Below are 23065 nucleotides of genomic sequence, written 5' to 3' on the forward strand. Positions count from 1 at the left end.
CCTACACACCTTAAAAATGTCAACGTCATGAAGACAATAAAAGGCAGCTTTGGAATTAATAAATATTAAAGGTGAGTAACGAGACATGAAAACTAAATGCAAAGTGTGATGACAGTGAACCAGGGGAGGAAAAAACATTACACCGCAATGCAATAAAGGACATCAGAGTTGCACTTGGCATGATTTGCAAAAGATTTATATAGTGTTGTATCAATGTTAAATTTCCTGATTTTAATAATTATACCCAGTTTTTGTAAGAGAATATCTTTGTTCTTGGAAAAAACAAATTGAAGTATTTAGGAATAAAGGGGCACATGTCTGTGACGTACTCATATGCATAGATCAGGAAAGGAAGGGGGTACCGTGTGTGTGTGTGTGTGTGTGTGTGTGTATGTGTGTAGAATAATAAAGCAAATGTGGCACAATGTTAATAATCAGCAATATGGGTAAAGGGTTTACGACAATTCTCTGTATTATACTATTCTTGCAACTTGGGACGTTAGTCAGCAGTATCCCACTCAAAGGAGTCCCTTCTATAACATTTATAAATAATAGCTAATTTCTGCTAACATACATCTGATAAGAAGTAGACAGTCAATGAATGTTTACATACTGCCTATACTTTAAAAAGGATTTTTGAAGTGGATTGCAATAAATATCATGAGCACATAAAAAAAAAAAAATCAGAACTAAAAAAATCAGATCCATGATAAGGAATCTAAAAAAAAAACAGAGATCAAACTGGCCAAAGCAGAGGCTTGTTAAATTTACTAGAGATGCCCTATTCCAGTTGACCATGTTCTGTTCAGTCCTATTTGGGCACAGTCGTGTAACCATCTAACTCTACTCTGATCCCTGCTAATGTACATTGCTCTGCCACGTTTTTCCTTCTGTACTACAAGTTGTGAAGCCATCCATCTTTCAAATCCTGCACTGAGGACAGTCTGCACCAGTGTTTCCCAAAGTGTGAGACAAGGACAGTAAGCCAGCTCCTCTTAGGTAGGACTCATTTGCACAACTCAGATCGCTTAGTTAATGGAGATTCTCGTCTCAATTCTTTTTACAATATGCAGCAAGTGATGCGATCATTGATGGTAGTGGTAAAATGCTTCTTTTAAAAATTTATTTATTTAAGTGAATATAAAATGAAGGCAATTTAAAGAAAAATAGTAAGTAAATAATAAAACAGGGATATGGCATTGCAAAAGTAAAGACTGTTGTGAATTACTGAGGTTTAGAAAACTTTGATGCTATGCATGTGACATTTCCAACTTTGATTTATGAAGCTAGAGAAGTGAACTGTACGATTATGAGTTACATGAAAATTCTTGCAGCTAATGCTAACTGGCTGAAAAAACAGTTTCTTTCACATCTGTGAAGATAATATTTTAGAAAGCACTCCCACAGTTTTTGAGATTATAGTAAAAATCAAAGTACAGTAATATAATCTTCTAAATATATATAGTAAATCATCATTTTAACATTGGTTAGGAAAAAGACTTAAAGCCTCAAAAAGTCATCAAAATGTATGAAAAAATTTTAGTCTATGGAACAGTTTAAAAAATCTGAAGAGGAAAAATGGTAATAACCTACTGAACCCGACATATTTATTTGTACCTTTGTGTGAAAACAAATGTACCAACTATAAGAATAACAAAACGCTGATAAAGTTCTAGGGAAACTGCTATGGTGTGGCTATTTCCATTCTTCACCATCTCAACGACCGTGAAGAATGCAACCTGCCTTCAAAGAAGAAACCCACATGGCTGGTACCAAAACAACAGGCCTTACCAAAGGCTGCTGGGGCTGCATTGCTTGAAGACCAAGGGTCTGACTCTGGGGCTGTGAGGACTGCTGGGGCTGAGGGGGCTGCTGCGGCTGCTGCATCTGGAAGGAAAGAAAAAGGATTATACACTTAAAGGGAAGGGGGTGACATCATTTCTGAGTCTCCTTCCCCCACATACTTTTTATCTAATTATTCTGGTCTAGCAAAAATAATACACACCTGCCTTCTACATCTTTACCTTGCCAAACCTCATTCATCCTTCGAGGGCAAGGCCTAAATCTGCTCCTCCATGAAGCCTTCTTGGACCACCCCAACCCCAAGGATCTCCTCCTCCGGCAGTCAATGTTCGCTGTTTGTACCACCTTACTCTGTTGGGGGCCATCCTTTGTGCATGCAGTTTTATCTCCTTTCCTGTCAGTCGCCTTTCCACATGTTTCATCCTATCTTATACTACCAGGTTAGACGAGGACTGCTCAGTGGTTATCTTTTCATTGCCTGTGACATCTGGAAGAATTCTTGTACATTAGATTTTTTTTTAAAGGAAGATGTAGACTAGCTACTGTCAGAAGTTTTGGCATAAATTACCAGCATAAAATCAGGAATCGTGTCAGTGACAGGATTGGCTCAAATACAAAGCTCTTAGAAAACGCTTCCAAGTCACAGAAGAAATATAGACTAGACACTAACCATGTGGGAGAGGAGAGGAAAATATTACTAGTAACTAGTTGTTTCGTCTCAATGACCTTTAAAGTTTCCTCCACCCAAACAACTTCATCCTGATGATGACGGCCTAGACATTTTTTTCACCCTTTGCATTTTTCCAGCTTGGTTTGCTTACTATCCCCCAAGTTATCTGTCTTCTTCAGAGCAAAGTAATACATAGCTATTGCCATATGGCATTTCTCACTAGTGACAATGCTCAAGGATACTGAATCCTAGCAGAGGTCTGGGCAGGGTCACTCTTAACATAAACAATGCAAGTTAGGCCCAAAACACAGTGATTGCAATATGAAGCCAACTTTCCATTTGGCTCTCTGGGAACTCTGCCAAGAAAAATTAACCCAACTTCACAGTTACTAACTTTTTGCTTTTGGCGGTAGCCAATCACCAAAAAAAGGAATATGTGTAATCCAGATGCAGGGGCAAATCACTTTTCTGTATCTCTAGGGAATGTGTTGGTGATGAAAAAAATTACCAGAAGGATATATTATGGTAATTGGGATAAAAGTACATATTACCCAATAAGAAAAGGTTTTCCATATATACAGCCTTGAAAAACACCAATGTAAGATAAGAAGTGACAAGTAAATAACACAGTAACTTTCTTCAGTGATTTGGAAATGAGAAATTTTAAAACAGGGTAAAATATAAATTATCAGTCCTAAAAGATTCTGAAACATATCCTCAGAATTTGGGGAAAAAATAATGATTTAAGGAAGTATTACTGTGAATATTAATATTATTAATGGTAATGTTAATAGTAACTTATCAAACTAGTACATTACTTGAATTTTCTCACATGGATTATATAATCCTTGTGAGGATTATAAACCCTCATTACACATTTGAGAGGTAGGTATTTCAATTATTTACATGACCAAATTGAGGATTAGAAGATTTTTTATCATCTTGGAGATAACATCTATGTAAGGTTTAGGATTGGCCATCTGTAGGCCACACTCCCCCAAACCAGTTATCATACATTATCAATTTTGTGATGCAGCTTTTTGTTTTATTTTTTACAGTTTAACAGGTCAAAAATTGGGATGCAACTAATGATATTACGATTAGTGGCATCTTATAATTGTGAAACCCAGTTCTATTGAGGATTTGTGTTGGCTTCTGCCTGTCACCTGGGTGCACTACCAACCAGAATTTTGTGGATCTGAATTCAGACCTCAAACCCACTGAGCCTGTAGTTCAAATTCTCAGGGGAGATTTTTTTTCTCCCTTCCATCTAGTTGCAAGGTTGAGATATGCAAGCTACTTTGCTGTCCCATTCTGCATGGTGGGTTTATTTCTTATTGAAGTCACACCAAGAGTATAGCCCTTGGGCATTCCAGCTCTATGAGACTCCCCATTTTTCGTGTTTTTTTTTTTTTCCTTAGTAGTACATAAAAGAACATCTCAAGTAGGATTGCTGATTGGAGCTCACTCTACAGTCTCATTAAGGATCTCAAAACCAATAAGACAGGACAAGTTTGTTAATAATAAAGACAAATGGCACAGGTAAACATAATGGCCTATATATTTTAAAAAGGAAGTTAGAAGCAACAATGTGTCAAACATCAATAAATGAATGATAGTTCTCTGGATTCTAACAGAGACCAGATTAAATATCCCTTTGAAATATTCTATGTTCTTCCAATTGCACAGCCTAATCAAACCAGAGGTATTACATAAACTTTTTTGGACTGCAGAGCTCTCTAGGCATCTGATGAAAGCTTGGGATAGCTCAATTTTTTTCCCCACATATATGAAACTTTGCATTCAAATTGCATGGCCCTTAAACAGAGACTGGGTAAGCTGAGGCTTACACTATTAAAATAAAGGCATCCATCTACCCCCTAAAATCTTTGTGAAATGGGAAGGACGCTGCAAAATGTAGTCTCCTGTCCATGACCAGGTAGACACACAGCAGAAGGGAAACTCTTACCAAGCTGGAACCAAATCATACCAGTTTAGCTCCTAATGTCCAATACACATGGCTCCTTGGAACTTGGCAATTAAAGGCTAAAGTGTCTTTCATGTCTTATGACTGCTGCATATTTGCACTATCTGAAGGGTGATGGCATTGCCTTCATCTCCCTGCTTCATACCTGGAGGAGTCTTTGCTGCTGTCGAACTTGTGGCTGTCTGGGCCTCATTGGGTCCTGAGGAAGGGACACTGAGGGAAGGTTTGGATGTGCAGAAGTCAGCACAGCATCGATTCCTGCGCCTACCAGAGGGCTCTGCTGTAGAGCCTGATGGTTCAGTCTGGCAAAGAATAATACAACATGTTTTCAGGCCCACATATAATGTCAAATGTTTAATCAGTGCCAACTGGCACATTACACATACTCACAAAGAAACAATAATTGTTCAATAATCCCTTGCACAATTCAAATAGATTAAAGGCCAGTGGTTAAAATAATAGATGTGACCACCTGAAAAAGGACAGCAAGCACACTACTTAAAGTAAAACTACAATTGTGTATAAATTACTTTTAAAAAAATTAAGTTTTTAATAATAAGTGACATTAATTGAACATTTACTTTGGAGCAGGCACTGTGCTAAAGGTCTGAAATGTGTTATTCCACTTACTTCCCACAGGAGCCTTTTGAGGTCAGTAGTCTTATTATTCTCACTTTAAAAATGAGAAAACAGAGCTACAGAAGAAACTCGCCAAGGTTACTCAAACAGCAAACGGCACAGGTGGGATTTCAACCCAGAACTACTGGGCTCGGAAGTTGAAGTTCTCGGGCTATGCTATGCTGCCACTTATTATAGAAATAGTAAATACATGCATGTTTTCCAGATTAATTTATTTTCTCAAATGTGCTACCATCAACTTTGCCAACTTTTCAAAGAGTGGTTACTTGGAGTTGATGTGCCCGCATTGATGGTATCACACAGGAGCTACGCTGCTATTCACCACAGCAAAATTTTATATGATACCTAATTGTTCTAGGCAATATTATCCATTAGCACTTTTTATGATGATTGCAATGTTTTCTATCTGCACTATCCAATAAGATAGCTACTAACCACCAGGACCAGCTAAATAATTTTGGGGTATCAGTCTCAAACAAAAATGCAGAGCTCCCGAATCAAAAATAAGTAAGAATTTCAAGAGGGAAACTACAGAGCATTAAACTAAGCATGAGGCCTTTTAAAACACGGGGCCCTTCTAAACACAGTGCTCTGTGTGACTGCACAGGTCCCACACCCTCAAAGCTGACCACATTTGGCTATTGAACACTTGAAATGTGGCTAGTGTGATTGAGGAGTTAAATTCTTAATTTAATTTTAATTAAACAGCCACATGTGGTTGACAGCTACAATAATGGACAGTGCAATTATACCCTTATGTCTAAGGGTTCTAATTAAAATAAGAACTGAAGAGTCTATCATGATCTTGTTTTGCCAACTATCCCTGAGGTGAAAAAGGTAGGAACTAAGTTATGACAAAACTCTCGTGTACACAATGCACAATTAGTATTGAAATCATAAATTTTATGGCTCTGATCAATAAATTCTAGTAAGGCATTGCTAACAGTAATCAACAAGAGTTTTCACTCTTAGAAAAAAAAAGAACACTAGAGCTAACATAGTGGTATCATCTAAAAATACTATACCCATGCCATGAAAGATGTCAGTCAAAACTATAGGAGCCTTCAACGAAATAAACAAGATGGGGTATTCCTTATTTTGAACCTCTATCTAGATGTTACTAAAAATGAGATGACAGAATGCAAATATGCAAGCTCATGAAAACAATTAAAAAGTACCATGCCCTAGAAGAAGCATAACAAACCCAAGAATGTGAACTTTTACTATCACCATCATTATTCCTACATATATCACCTCTGAGAGCCAGTCAAGGGCTGCAGATATGGTGAGGCCTGCTGCTGAACATAGCCACTGGGTTGCTGCTGGATCTGTCTGAGTCTTTCCATGAGTGCAGGGTTGGAATGTGTGGCTGAGTAGGCTCTGGAATTATAGCTGGGAGACAGGACCACACTGCCAGCCTGCTGCTGCGCCGTCTGCTGCAAAGGCATCTGGGTTCCGTACATTGTATAGCCCTGGGGCATGGTCTGCAGGTAGGCATAAAGGAAAAAGTCAATGTTTCCATTTGCCGCCCATCTTTCCTATCACTAAGATAAATGGGGCAAAAACAAACCCATAAGGACCTCCCCAAAATTCACTGTTTTCAAAGACTCTCATGACTCAAACTTCAAGCAGGACTACTTTGCAGGCAGGGAGTCCAGCCAGAAAAGCCATAGAATGAACTGGTTGTATAATGATTCACCAGACATTTCAGTTTAAAAAAAAACTGATCTTCATTTGGTTAAACTGGCTTTTAAGATCAGCTGCTTACTTCGAAAAAAGAGCATGTTTCTGTATAGAAATGATCAGGCAAGCATCCACACCTTCAAGGGACGGATGATACCAATGTTCAACAGATTCCAAGTATCATGAATATCATTTCCAAAATTAGTCAGAAAAGCTACTCATGCTCAATCTGAATTAAAATAATAGAGTACATTTTCCAAATATGTGACTTTACCTGTGTCTCATGAATATGTCTGTAGTAACTAACTAGTTGCAAAAAAACTAACAACCCTCCCCACCAAAAAAGAAACCACACCCTACAACAACTTAACCAGGAAGGGTGCAATTGGTGACTGTTCAATACACTAGTACTGGTCGGACCATAGCCCATTTCAGCACTTTACCAATAATGTGAATGCTTCATTTCCTTATTCGATATTAACATACAAGCACCCATTTCTTTAAATCTTGAGAAAAACCTGAGGTTCTCTTGGATCACTAGGTACAATCTATAGAACAGAATGCTGATTAAAGTAGGAGAACACTGCTCTTAAAATCCTCAGAGCACCACATTTTAAGGTAGTTTAATGCCTCTGACTTGGAAGACAGAGAAATGTATAATGAATTTCCAGCAGGCAGCATGAATGGATTCAGGCAAAAGGGCTCAGTGCCTGTGTAGGCCAACCTTGGCTTTTCTTTCAGTTGTGGACAGAGAATGAATTGCCAGCCCCAACTAGCAATCTTGCCAACACCCCTGGGCTCCTAATTATGAGAGGGATAAAGTATGAGTATATGAATGAAGAAATAAAATTATTAGAAAAACAGCTCAATATTCACATTATATTAAGGCAAATATATCATTCGTTGAGCATCTAGTGTGTATTGGGTGTTATGCTAGTTCCATAGGTTGTCTTAAATCCTCATGCCCTCATCTTTATTTTATAGAGAAAGAAACCAAAGCTCAGAGTAACTTGGACAATGCCACACAGCTAGTAAGTTGTCAGGAACTGTGCCGAGGTCTGATTCCAAGGTCCATTACCTTATTCTACCATAATTCCTCATCAAAGCTATCTCTGAGTTAATTTTAGAGTAAAGTAGTAGATGGTTATTTCCTGACTTTATAACTGCATCTTCTGAGCCAGCAGTCTAGGTAAGAAGTTAAGAAACTGATATATAAATCTGTTGGGATGTGTATTAATACTTATGTTAACTACACTGACAACCCTAGTTAAAATATTTACAATAAAATTCAATTTATCATAAAAAAAAGCTATCTTTGAATATGACAATTTCAATCGTAAACTACATCCTTATACATAAAAGAAATAATTCTGGAATTGTTAAGCATTCAATATCTACCATCATCATTAATACAAACATTTGAATTTATTTATGTTTTCAATTCAAGAATTTCCTTAAATGTTTTATGCACCTTAATCAATCCTGAGACTTGATAAATAATCACTGATAATGCTTTTTAAAAAATAATTTAGTATTATCTTTATTATGATTAGCAGTATCTCCATTCATTAGTTAGGTCAGTTGGGACAGAGCTTTATTTGATAACACTTTTTTTAATTTCAAAATATTAAGGGTGTACAGATGTTTTTGATACATGACTTGAGTGAGGGCTATAAACATGCCCATCATTTTATCAAGAAGATACCTGTACTTGAATGTTTACTGCAGTACATTTCACAATTGCAAAGGTGTGGAATCAACCCAAGTGCCCATCAATTTACAAATGATAATGCTTTTTAAAAATGTCAATTATAATCTTTAAGTCATAGAAGCAACTAAGTTGTAGACCCCATAAGGAACTGATATTCTATTTGCTTTGTTTTTCCTCTTCAAATAGCATTAAAAATCCTTGAGCACCTATGAAGCAAATGTGAGTACCTGTGCTTGCTGCAGCCCTGGATACTGAGGGAGCTGAGGGGAGGGCCGCACTTGTGCAGCAAAGAGAGCAGCCTGGTCCCCTGGCTGGCCCTGGAAAACAAAGCCGAGGCAAACTTCTGATCATAACAGCAAAGGCTTGATTTGAGCTTTTGGTCAATAACCACATAACCCATGACATCAAATCTCATTACACGAATATAGAACTCACAAATTTTCAAACTGCATTAAATACTATTTCTCACCAATTTCCTACGTGTGTACTTCTTTCTACAGATGTTCCCAATCATAATACAGACATCAAGCAAGCCTAAGTAATCAACAGTCTGCTCAGCAGAGAGGCTCTAAGATGGCTTTCCAGTGCATTCTGGGGTACAAATGCTACTCTACGGTACGAGTCTCTAAGTGTGAAATCTGGACCCACAGGGCTGCACCACCCAGTGCCCATAAAGGCAAGAGAATATGCGGTACAGACAAATAGCATATAAAAATTTCATGACTCTTTAATGAAGTTTCTTCACAGTGACCTGAAACTTGCTTATTTAGTCAGGTATTCAAGGGATAAATTTAGCACCTTCTATGACTTTAAAAATCAATTAGAATAAAGTCAATAAAAATTTATAAGTTAATAGCAAATGTAATTCTAACCAATTATAATGCAAAATAAAACCAATTAACATCTGTTTACCAGTCTTAGTTTAACACATGTCTTGTCCTTAGGAAAATAAACTCCTAAGTGCAACTGCATATGTGTTTTATGTTTTGGTAGCAGACATTATTTCATGGAAGCTGGCAGTAATAATTACAGAAAGGGGCCTAGCTTCCTAACAATCACTGGTTTTTTTCTCAGGACTTAATAAATATGAAGAATGAGGTTTATTGTAGGATTATTTTACTATTGTCTTATAATAGAGGTCATCATTTTAAAAGCACTAAATTATAGTTACATAAAATTATTTTTAACGTGCTTGGAAAGTAATGTAGATATTTCTAGCAAGGAGAAAGGCATAAACATTTAGCTTAAAAGGGAGAACAATAAATATTAAGATTTTATTATATGCCAGGGACTGGGCTTCCCACTCTTATTCCCATTTTCTCACAAAAACTCTATAGGAAAGGAGCGTCATTCCCATGTTCTTCAGATAGGAAAAGCCAGGCTCGAAGAGCTTACACAACTTAGCAAGCTCACCCAGCCAGACCTGGCAGAGCCATGATCTAAACCCCAGTGAGTCTGACTCCAAAGCCCAGGGCTCTTTCTGTTATAATGAGATGCCTCCATATGTGATATTACTTAGGATGAAAATATTTAAATACTCATTTAGTACTTATTCTTTAAGGTCATATAACCCCTTAAAATCACCCCAATAAGAAACTCAAAGGAGAATCTCTATTAAGACTTGTTAATGAGATACTGAAACCACATGTATACATTAGATGGTTAAGTCCTTTCTCTGATCCCCATATAAAATCACCTGGGGACATTTATGAAACTTCAGCCTCTCCTAAGGTGATGATCTATACATATATGGAGGAAACACAAATTTCTGAGAGTAGCTACTATGATATTTATACATAAGAGCTTCAATAAGAATCTAAGTTTACAGAACAGGATACCATGAAGATACTCTCAGCCTTTATCTCATTAATCTGCTAAATACAACTGTATCTCCATTTGCTTGGGTGTAAGAAAAACAGCCCAAACTCCCTCTAAGCGAACCCATACCATGGCAGTATGGCTATTGGGAGCCTAAAACTATTCTCCCCAAAGTATACAAATAGTTCTTGATTCTCCAAATACTAGGCAAAGGAATCATTAAAACAGCTAGATCTTTAAATACCACTCCTTGAATCAATACTCTTGATGTTAGCATCATGCAAGGTCCCTGAAACATATGGCTGTGCTTCTTTGTGGGGACAAATATACATGTATTATCATTTTTATAGAATAAAGGAAAAATGAACTATTTATATATGAGTTAGAATCTTAGGATCAATTCATAGTTTATAACTGAGGGAGATTAGCTTTGAGGGAGACAGGATGTGATATGTACATGACAGCTATGTACAGATGCTTAAAATAGATCTTTTCTAACTCTTTGCTCTTCCTTTGTTTATTGAAGAACCTTATGAAACGCACTGACTAACATGCGGTAGGGAGAACTAGAATACTAAGAAGGTATATATCTGAGTTACTGGGCAATGCATTAGTTGATATCATGGAGATATAAGAAATATGAATTAAAACTCTTATTCTACATTTTTAAAAAATCACAAAACTAAATTCAGAAAAAGGTGCTATATAATTTTAAAAGAACCAGAGAAAAGGGATAAAGAAATGGAAATATAGTTTTGACACTCTGAAATTCATGTCAACCATTTATATTCAAAGGTGAACTATTTATATGTGAAAACATTATGTTCCCTCCCCAGATTATCCCAACATACTACTTAAGTAATGGAGGAAATAATTCAGATATGCAATATTCTCTCTGATAAAATAATAAACACCCCAAGTTAGCTAGCAGTCCCAAGTTCTCTGTGCATAGCTTTATCATCACACTGTCCTGAAAGGAAAATACCTTAATCACTCCTGCCAGACTGAAATGGATTCCTACTTTTCTTTGTTTTTCCCAGAATAATGTCAGGAACACATTTTTCCAATTTGTAGAAATAGTTCAATTTATTGAGGAAAGAATAAATTCAAAAAGTTCTTTAGTAATTTCAAACATTTTACAAATGCTAAATGAGGACCTCAATATGGGAATAATGGAGGAAACTAAAGACTGAGAATTAGTAAAAAGTGTTAATGTTGTTGGACATTGGTTTGGCTGCATTCAACCAAGAATAGACCATATACAATGTATCATCCAAACAAGGATAGGCCAGGACAGCAAGGCAGAGTGAGACCCGAACTGGCATATCAGCCCATATGGTCACATTAGTTAACTGTTATTCTCTGAAAACTTTTTAAGCTTTATTTTATTTTTAGTCAGTTCTTAGCACAGTGTCTGGCACACAATAAATGCTCAGTAAATATCTGTTGAGAAAAACTAAGATTTAATTTAGTTTATCTGTTAACCAAGAGATCCAGTAGTAAATTGGGATTTATACTTCAGCATAAGTTATATTACCAAGTGCTTTCCAATTGCCTCGTAGGTTTTAGCATCATATTTTGCTTTAAAAACTCAAATTTAATTTAATATTTAGCATCTATCATTCTAATGATTTCTTCTTTCTGCTAGCATTAGTATCTGCAGAGTAACTCAATTTTTCCCTCTTTATTTATTCTGCTTAACTGAAACAATCAGAGGCAACATTAACTTTGTACTTTTATGCATGGAAAGGACAGGCTAAGGAAGAGGGCTTTTGATGGCATATTTGAGTCTAGCCATGAGCCATGTGACTTTAAGCACATCACTAGGAGAGAATGTAAGACATGTGTGCCCCTGCTTGAGCTTCCATGGCTCAGATACCGGACTTGTGTGTACTAAGGGAATGACCTATGGTTAACTGGGACATTCTAATAATTATATAAGCCCATCTCTACATTGCTACCTGAAGTAAATTCCTACCCCTGGTCTCTTTACTTTGTTATATACTTTGCTTTGGGCTTGCCTCTACAAACAAAACATAAATATAATAATAAATATAGTTTATGTATTTAGCAACTTATTTATTCAGTAAATTTCTAAAATTTCCATTTTCTACAAACTTCTAAAGAAGCTGTGCTGTTCAAAATAGACCAATCTTCCTAGCCTTTATAAGAATAATTCTTTCTTACTGCTGTATTTTTAATTAGACAGAAGTAGTATTTGAGGTCAAAGAGATATTGACTCAAAGGCCTTTTGCATAACGTGAAATTAGTACATTTGATGAGTTTAAAATTTTTGATAAATCATCCTCAAACATAATTTTCATTCTTCTGGGTCTTGTACTCTTCTCCAAGATCTCTTTCTAAAGAAGGACTAGTTATTGGCAATCAATAAGGATTATAATCAGCACCATTTCAGATCAGAAGTTTCCTATCCTTTCAATTTATTAGTAATCATTTTTTTCAAATCCTTATTTAGTAGCTTTTCAATAGTGTTTAAGGGTTACAATAGAGAGACAAGTCATATCTGGAAAAACCACAGCCAGATTTTGTGACTCTTTCTGAAAATACGGATCTGGGAAAAAATAAAAAAGGTACATAATGAAAACCAGTGGGTAATATTTTATGAGTCACCTAGCAGAAAGGGTTTTATTTATGACTCCTAGTTTGGAAGTTACTAATTAAAGGTGCCTAAAGCTAAAACAACACATGCTGTGAATCAGAAGTTATTGTCATCAAAACATACTGGTCTGTTTTGATTGTAGACAATAGACATCGATAAAATTCTATAATTATAGGAGGCTCTATTGACTAGTTATGCTTGATACTTTTATAAAGTTTTCACTTCAAGTATAACTTGTTTGGGAACAAATTACAGTAACATTAACTGCTAGAATATGCTGATTCATTCTAAAATAAAGACATACAGTAATGAAACTGTATCATATTAATATGTCCATAAATGATGAATGTAATAATTGGTTGAGTATATATTCATAATTTCCTAAAAATATGGGAGAATATTAAAAAAATAAGAATGATAAAAAGAACAACAAAGATACACATTTCAGTTAATTTAAATTACTATAGAAATCACGGAATCTTCTTTTGACTTTAAATATTTGTGAATAAAACATTTGTCTATAAAAATACCTTTTTAAAAAAAGTAAAACCAATGATTGATGCAAATTGTTTTTTATCTGAATTACATTACCATCTGAATAAATGACCCACAGCAACATAAGCTGTCTCCAAAAATACTTTTAAATTTGATAAAGTTTAATTTGTTTTTAAATAAATAAAATCCCCACCTGCTTTCTGTATACTATAAAGTGTCAAGAAAAATTGAGTCTTTTCCAAAAAATTTCCAAACTTTCCTTTGCTAAAATAGCTAACAGAAAAATTGTCCAAATAACAAGTACTTAGCCTAAATATTTTCAAAGTCTGACTATGCAGTTAAGGATATTTTCACCAACGTATAGATAACGTTACCCATTTAATTGGCAGTGAAACAAGTTGACTTACATTCAAATCTGAGATGTGTGCTCTTTTTTATTCTAATGCTTCTTGGGTTTATGTTGTGGGTTGGCTAACTGATACAGAAACCTATAAATAATTTAATGCAAAACATGCATTCTTAGCTAGCCCAGGCAAAGCAGGAGAGGTGAAGTCTCATGACATGCATGCACAAGACCTATGCTCAAAAAAAAAAAAAAAATCTTCTCCATACCGGAAAGAAAACAGAGATGATGCGTTTTGTTGAGAATTTGGGAATAGCCAGTGAGTGGGATGTGATGAGAGGGTATGTTTCATAACCAGTTTTCATTATCTTGCATTGGCTTATGAATCAACATGCCATGCATTCCTCTACTAATGATATAAATTACCACAAAGAGAAGCAAGAGCTCAGGAATAGACGGGTTCAAAAGTGGGACTGAGATGAAGGTGCACGAACTGGTCTATGCTCCCAAGCCCAGGCCATGAACGTCTATTGGTTTCTATGCCATACATATGTGATGAAAATCATGAGGCGATCAAAGGAGGAACTTTCAAGAAATAAATTCCATTAAATTGAACATGGTCAATGCATTCATGATTCTGAGTTAGAGTCTCAAACATAAACCAAGTGAGTAACAGTGAAATGAAGATTGAAATTACTTCCAGCTATAGAAGAAAAACCTGCTTCTCATTTTGATGTTCAAAGGGAAATGCTATAAAAGTTTATTAAAAAAAAAATAAATGAAAGAAAAAGGAATGACAGCAGGGGTGTTACCATTATGTTGTCAAAGTCTTCCAGAAGGGAGACAGCAGAGTTACAGAAGTCCTACAGAAAGGGGACAGCAAGAAAATGGCAGACAATACATATAAGACTTTTTAGCCTAATGATTTGGGTAGCCAAAATACATATGAAATATTTCATTTCAAAACAATGTTTCAGAGAGTCAAGACTTGAAAACCCAGACCCTACTGGTTTTTTATTAATTCATGTGCCAAATGACCTCACTACAGACTGGGACATTGATAAATAATATGGCAATATTCATAGAACAGAATAGCACAACCTGGAGGTTAAACAGTGACATAAAAGAAGTAGGGGAGATATCAGACACAGATACTTGCTGCAACTATGGGATGATGGAACCCCTATGTGAGAAACAGGGGGCCAGAGACCTTCTCAGCCTAGAGCCAGTGGGAGAGTTCAGGACATCTGGGTCACATTCAACAGACAAGACATTAAGTGAACAAGTCAGTAGGTTGTATATTGTTGCAGGAAGGACACAATTAGATAGCTCTATCCCCAGTAAATGCAAGTGAAAAAGAGCATCAAGCTAACCACACATTCAATCAACCATGGTAGACAACAAATATTTATAGCACCACCATTGTTCACTCGCTAATAGGAAAACTGATTTAGAAAAGGGCAACTGAATGCTTCAGAAAAATTGCAATTTCTCAGCTAAATGATCTCCTCTTCTAATCATTTTTATAATCGGATTCCAAGGGATATATTACTGAGGTGTCAAAAATTTCCCTCAGAGTTCTTGAGATAGACATGAAGCAAAGATTTTCAACACTAATAGACAAAGTGCTTCACTATATTATGGATTGGAAAGTATTGGAGGAATTCCCCAAGCAAATAATATCTATTTTTACCATTTTAGGCATAGGTACATAATTAATTGCATCTGTACATTGGTCTTTAGACCCAACAGCCACCCTCATATTAGCATTTCATTTCCTCACCCCGCCACCCAAACTGCTGTCCTCTCTCATGAAAATCAAGCTGTGTACACTATCTCCTAGTTTGTTATATTTGCCTAATAATTTCAGCATATGAAATCAGTACCTTCCTAATCATTCAAACAAATAGAGATATACCAGATATTAAGTAATAAGCAAAGCACCCACTTCCCTGGACATGTTTTCCACCCAAGGAATAAAGTGATAAGGTTTAGGACATATTTATTAAGTGTTTTTCTCCTTTTAAGTTCATTTTTGTCATTGATACATATTATATATAACTTATACCCTCTGAGTAAATGCATTAAAGATAATTATCAATACTCAAGATTTGTCTCAACAAGACTCTTTTGCCTACCTTTAACAAATAAGAATATAATTTGAAATATTCTCAATTTATATGATCAGGAAATTTACTAAAGTGAAAACCCAAATAGCCTGTAAAGTTATTAAAGATGCCTAAACTCACAGTTAATCAACAAAATGCAAATTAAAATGTCACAATACAACACCATCTTACCTGCTCTGACTGAGAAAAATAAGGTCTGACAATATCAAGAGTTGGTGAGATCAAGAAGAAAGGAAAATGCTCATTTACTATTCTAAGAGGAATCACCACCGCTTTGGAAATCAAATCCGCAATTCCGCTTTCAGCTAAACACCCTAAAGCTTTCCATACGTGCAGAAGAAATGTACAATGTTTACTGTACCATTGTTAACAGTAAAAAAAAAAATTGGAAATCACTTATAGGACCATCAACAGGAGAATGAATATATAATATGTTAATATTCATAAGGGAATATCATTTAACAGGACAAATGAATGAATAAAACTATATGAAACAAAGTCTATATAATTTGAAAATTAGTCACAAAAAAATCTACAAAACAATACAACACATGTGAGACCATTTATATAAAGTTTAAAACCTACAAGTAATACTGTACAATACTTATGTCAATGGCTGCAAAAAATATGTAGTGAAAGTATAAAAACATTCAAAAGAAAGAAAAACACTAAATTCACGGCAGTTGTTACCTCTTTGGAAGAAGGGAGGAAAATGAGAGGAGATCAAGGGGACTCATCCATATCTGTAATGTTTGACTTTTTGAAAATGATCTAGACCAAATATGGCAGAATATTATTATTTCTTAAAACTTAATGGTGAGTACATTAGTGATTATTTCACTATTTTCTATTCTTGTCTGTATGTTTGAAATACACCACTAAAGAGTGAGTGGGCGGGAGAACAAAAACAAACAGATATTCCAAGGTGATACCACGTCGCTAAGGAAAGGGATCAATCACCAAACAAAGAGCAGTTGCTCAACTTCAACGGGCCGCATCAATCCAGGAGGCATGTTTTCAGGAAGTCATAGATTCACTCTTGCCAAGGAACTAACTCTGAAGGCTCTGACTCAGTCATCCTTCCTTCCTTAAATTACCCAATTCCTTCATGTGGATACACAAATGATGACACCTGCTCCATGGTTGATAGCTAATCTCCAACAAGTTAGTACCTGTACTAGCTATAACTGGACACATCATTTCTGTCCTCTGTCAGAAATCTTCCTCTTTTCTGTCATGAAAAATTCTTCTGATTCATTATCTGTAGCCTATAAGCAATTGCTTTTTTTCCAAATTCATCTCAATCATTTCAACGTAAACCTATCTTTTGTCTTTGTTTGGACTCTTAAAGTAAACTGGCATTGATTATTACAAAGAAAAACAAAATGATTTTGTACATTGAAAGGGAGAAATCAGGATAAACCAACACCATAAATCAAGGCATAAAATAAAGTTCCTTTCTTGGTTCAAAACTTAAGATTCCTTCAGAAAGTTCCTTCCCTAGATGATTGATATGGTGGGGGGTGGAGAAGGAAGTTCCTCTTATCGGGAGAAAAATACTGAGTATATGACTAGAAAACAATTCAAGCAGCATTTTGCATTATTATAACCAACATTTTATATTTTATGATACTACTAACATATTATGTGGAAAATAAAATACACATTTATGATACTTTGAACACTGAAATTAGAATAATCCCCTCTGAAGTTTGTTTCACAAAATTTATACAGTAAAAACATAACCACTCTAAGAAACCAAAATGGCTATTGGGAAAACTAATCAACATTCCTTTTTAGTATCAATTCTATAGTGGTCACTGAACAAATGAGTATTAAACCAATCATATTAGGGACAATTAATGTAATTATGCAAGTAAAGCATCTGACATGCTTTTATTCTTTTTTTAATGTTTACCATATTTAAGAAAATAAAGATTTTTCTGAGATAGAAATTTCTTTTGAAATAAAAACATAAAAATAATACTAATAAAACAGTAACAATAAGTATGGCAGCTAACATGTTTTGAGCACTTACTATGGGCCAGCCACTGTTCTAAGGGCTGTTATATCCATTAAATCATTAACTTCACAACCACCCTATAAAGTAAGAATGGTATTGCAACATCATCATTTTATAGATGAGACTGAAGCACAGAGAGGTAGTGTAACTACTACACTGAGTCCCATCTAAATAAGGAACATTGAGTAAAAAGTGGAAATGGATCATTTTTATAGTAGTTTCCCATTATCTGTGGCTTTGCCTCCCACAGTTCCAGGTACCTGCAGTCAACTGCAGTCCGAAAACAGGTGAGTACAGTACAATAAGAGATTTCAAGAGAGACCACATTCACATAACTTTTATTGCAGCATATTGTTATAACTGTCTATTTTATTATTAGTTATTATTGCTAATCTCTCACTATGCCTAATTTATAAATTACACTTTATCACAGGTACCTATATGTATAGGAAAAAAACATGGTACATATAGGGTTCAGCACTATCCATGGTTTCAAGCATCCACCGGGGGTCTTGGAATATATCCCCTGAGGATAAGTGAGGACCAGCGTACTTTCCGGATGAAGACTGTAACTAAGAAGAATGAAAACAGGCTTCCCTGCCAAAATCTTTATGCACGTCCACGCGCTGTAGGAAAATACACTCAATTATAATAATCATTATATCAAATAATCCGATTAAAAATACTTATTATCCACCCTACTTAGCAGTTTACTAGACAGTAAAACAATGTCTTAACATTTCCTGAAAAAAATATAAAACAGTCCATAACAGAAAATTTCATGACTGACTGAAGCTCACATACCATCTCCACAGTGGAACTAGAGGGTAATTTTATAATGGTATTCTAGTTTTCTTGGTGTATCATCTAAGGCTAGATGGTTTCTACATATGTCAGCTTCTCTCCATTAGATTGGAAGTGGATAAGGGGACTCTTGAAGGGCTTAGGTCTGTCTAGAATTTAGGAATTTATGTCTCCCCTCTCGAATCTTGGTTTTCATAACCACATGAAAGATCACTGCAGGGGTCAGTTTCTGGAAGCACTCAGAGGAACAGCTATGAGATGAGTGTGAGGATAAAAATCAGATTGCTAAGGGTCAGGGCTACTAAGAAGCTCTGTGCTTCTGGAAATAACTGCTCAAATTTTGCACTCATTTAATAAACATCTCATAGATTTCTACTGTGTGCATGGTAGATAAAAGGATGATACAAAATGTTATAAGACCCAATGCCTGACCTCATAAGAAAAGGGGGCAATCAGTGGGTTACTGAACAACTGGCCTAGGATAGCACATACAAAGCCTGGGGAAACTAAATCAGGCTGTAAAAGCATCTGCCAAAATTCCAACATCAGTTCAGAAGATAAATGGAAATTTTTGAACATGTTTGTTACATTTAAGATAATGGACTTCTGGAATAAGAAAATTATTAGGATATGGAAGAAAATCGTATCTATTTACTTTTCTCTACCAGAAGCCAAAAACTTAAAAAAAATTACATTACTAGTCCTTATGAGCTAGAGAAATTCACATCATGTGTCGGTATTTAACCTCAGAAAACATTCCTGCAAAAATTATTAATAGAAATGTTTCCCTATCATTTCTTCTCATGAAATGGTTTATACTTAATAGAAAAACTAATTGTACCTAGAATTATATATTAAAACAATTTATCAATACCACTTATATTCCACATAATTCTGCCTTTATTTTAGATTTTGAAGGATTATCATAAGGAGAATTTCTTTGCTACAACACCATGTTTAACTAGATTCCAGGTATATTAATAGCTCATTCCATCTCCAGAATCACTAAATGAAAAAAAAGGTAAAAAAAAAAATAGCTCATACATGATCTACTAGGTGAGAGGAAAGGCGCTAACATTTCTTCAGAACCTCCCAAGTGCAGGCACTGTAGCAAATGCTACAGGCAAATCTCACTTATTTTATTAAATATTCAGGAATGTATTCATTTCTCTTTCTTATAAGAATACAATTTTCCTCAATTATCCAACATTTGAAGAAGTAGGAGAGAGAAAAAGACATGTCTGTTTGTGAAAGCCCTTCAGACATATCAAAGCAAGTTTTAACCGTTAAAAAAAATACGGAAGGGGAGAAGGGAAGGTGAATATTGTATAGTCGCCGTTATGAAGTTGAGCTTTTACTATTTTTCTTTTTTTTGAGACAGAGTCTCGCTCTGTTGCCAGGGCTAGAGTGCCATGGAGTCAGCTTAGCTCACAACCTCAAACTCCTGGGCTCAAGCGATCCTCCTGCCTCAGCCTCCCGAGTAGCTGGGACTACAGGCACAGGCCACCACATCCAACTAATTTTTTCCATTTTTAGTAGAGACAGGGTCTTGCTCTTGTTCTTGGCTCAGGCTGGGCTTGAACTCCTGACCTCAAGTGATCCTCCTGCCTCAGCCACTCAGAGTGCTAGGATTACAGGCATGAGCCACCGCATCTGGCTGAGCTTTTACTATTTGAAGGCGGCATTTCTGACCTGAAAAATTAAATATGCAAGGATATCTTTGATTACATGTAGATTAGTCTATTAAATTCCTTTTGAAAAATTTCTTTTAGGTAAAACTGTTTGTTATGTCTTGTATCAGGAACTGAACCTTTTGAGGACAGGCATATATACCTACCTATAAATGGCCCAGGGGCCTTTTCCCCAATGAAAAACTGAATTTAGCAGTAACGGTTTGAAAGTGAGATATAAGTAAGAAAAATTTTATCTTGTGGGAAAAAAGGTGGATATGAAAAAATAAATAAAAAGGCAAATTTTACTTAGGCTTTATTACTTTAAAAGGGAGCTGAATTCATTCTAGTGGAATAGTTTCTCAACTTCTAGTGAATTTTTTATTTATCTAGAAAAGAATTTGAAGCATTGATATCACTATTTTTGCTCATTCCCAAGAGCAGCTAAAATCCCAAAGAGGCTTTAAATGACTCCAAACTTATTTAAGCAAAATCAATGATTTTTAATATTTTAATAAAATTCTCATCATTTATGTGCAAGCAGCAGTTTAGGACCATCTTATCTGATACCCAGGGAGTGAAGAAATCACTAAGGTCAGGGAGAAACAAGCATGTAGTGATTCCTGTTTGTATCCTCATGCAGTTCAACTAGTTTCTTCCCTCTTGTCCTTCTTATAATTTAGGTAAAAAAAGAACCATTTTTCAAGAAAAATAAGTTCCCCATCTCCACCCACCAAAATTCTAAGAAGTGCAAATGCACAAGTGTCATAAGTTATAATGGAAATATGCTTAAAAAGTTACCCAAAAGACAAAAGATATTTTTAAAAGCATTTGAATTTCTTGCTATTTTGAAAGTTTTATAATTTTTCTTAGAGTAGGATCCACTTGTAGATTGGCTACTTCCATTTGAGGATCACGAGGGTGCCTAACTTTTAATTATTGTTTTTCTGAGATCTAACATTTAAAGTGTTTAGAAATGTTTTGGCATGTTGTAGGTGCTCTATTAGTGTTAGCCATTATTATGAAAATAATGCATGCCCATTTTAGAAAAGTTGGAAAATAGAAAAAGAGTATACAGAAACTAGAAAAAGAAATCCCAATCTTACCTCACTCAATATTTTAATGCATTTGTATAGATTCATAGGTTTCATGAGTCTATACTGTTTCGTACAACTTTCACCGACGTTTTGAACATAATCGATACCTTCTAAAAGGAAAATTGGGTTATGGGGCATAAAAATAGAAATATAAATCAAGAATTAAGTTTGATGTATCCAGATACTGACTGTTGTTTGTAATTTATTCATTGTTTGCTATAGACCTTATTAAATATAGACTAAAAACAAAGAGTAAAGGCAGGGCACTGTTGGAGAAAACCTAAGAAACATCAGGGCTTTACAGACAAAACCTCAAAGTGACAAATCTAAAAATAACACACGAAAGTGGAGCTAAAAGGAGTACAGAATGTAGAAGCAACTAAAATGGGGAACGAGCTTTCAGAGAAGGTGACCTCAAGAATAAAAGGCCTGCTTCTTCTAATTGACCAGAAAGTCATTAGCTCTTCTTTTAGTTTTGAGGCATACTTTTAATAAACCTAAGACATTTCAAGTTCTCATCTGATCAATGAAAGCAGTAAGATACAATGGAGATGTATTTATAAATGCATATAAGAGAGCTATACCTGCACTCACACAAGTGGACAGCTATATGCACATGGGAAGAATATTCCACATGTCCACAAACTCATCCCTAGTTAGAGGACGTAATGAAATGCAGAGGACGCCATTGCTGGGTCTGGACAAACCTGTTGGAAAGGCCGACTCTGGGCTTGCCTGAGAAGCCGCTGTTGCTGATGCTGCTGCAGAAGCTTCATCTGTATCAACTGCTGCTGTGACGTGATTGCGTGAAGGGAGGGCGGCTGCATCATGGCGCCCGAGCGCCGCTGCAGCATGTTCGACAGAGCTTGTTTGGTATTAGTTGGGACGAAGGATCCCGTAGGGTCCAATCGGGAGCCACCTATAAGAGCAACCAGAAGGAAGGGCTTTCTAAGTATATTAATGCAATAGGTCTTCCTTATTTTATCAAAACACAAAAATTTCACCTTCCAAGTCTCACTTTATGAGCAAAATGGAAAATAGTAGTCCCATCCATTGCAAATGTTAAAAGTTTGTTAAGACTTGCGTGATTTCTAAAAGATAAGGAGGGTGATATAGGAGTGAATTATAATATTTTAACATGACTTCATGGAGGTTACACTTTAGCTGATAAACTGAAATGCCTGAAATACAGAGTTGCTGACATAATTTCAGAATTATGTGGGTTTTAAATTATTCAAGGTCCTCAGGAACATATTACTTGTATAAAACATTGCCTTTGTGGTGTATTTTACCAAGTACCCTAAGCCAGGCATAGAAACTATTTTGTAATTTTAAACAAATCTGAAGCTCATGTTATTTAAGCTTCTTTCCCATGGCAAAATGAAAATGCCTGTTGTGTAGTAGCCATGAAAATACTTCAAAAACTTAAGATACTTTGAAACTTTAATTACCATGATTCTAAAGACAAAACACATCTTTTATTGAAGGCTAAAAATCAAATAAGAACCAGTTATATTGATACCTAAGAAACCAAAGGAAATCCTTAACATATTTGCATATATAATTTGTCATA

The 23065-nt window shown here is 35.5% G+C and overlaps 1 protein-coding gene across 1 annotated transcript in view; it reads right to left on the reverse strand.

The window, feature by feature from the left end:
- The window catches only part of MED12L (mediator complex subunit 12-like), a 317020-nt gene that overhangs the window by 17108 nt on the left and 276847 nt on the right, over positions 1-23065 (reverse strand). Inside the window, exons 37-41 of the mRNA XM_012642930.1 lie at positions 22200-22411; positions 8721-8810; positions 6354-6583; positions 4606-4762; positions 1792-1887 (exon numbers count right to left, since the gene is read on the reverse strand). Coding sequence (XP_012498384.1) covers positions 1792-1887; positions 4606-4762; positions 6354-6583; positions 8721-8810; positions 22200-22411 — 785 coding nt within the window. The remainder of the gene's footprint in view (positions 1-1791; positions 1888-4605; positions 4763-6353; positions 6584-8720; positions 8811-22199; positions 22412-23065) is intronic.

Source organism: Propithecus coquereli, unplaced genomic scaffold (genome assembly GCF_000956105.1).
Source record: "Propithecus coquereli isolate 6110/MARCELLA unplaced genomic scaffold, Pcoq_1.0 Scaffold19, whole genome shotgun sequence".
NCBI lineage: Eukaryota > Metazoa > Chordata > Mammalia > Primates > Indriidae > Propithecus > Propithecus coquereli.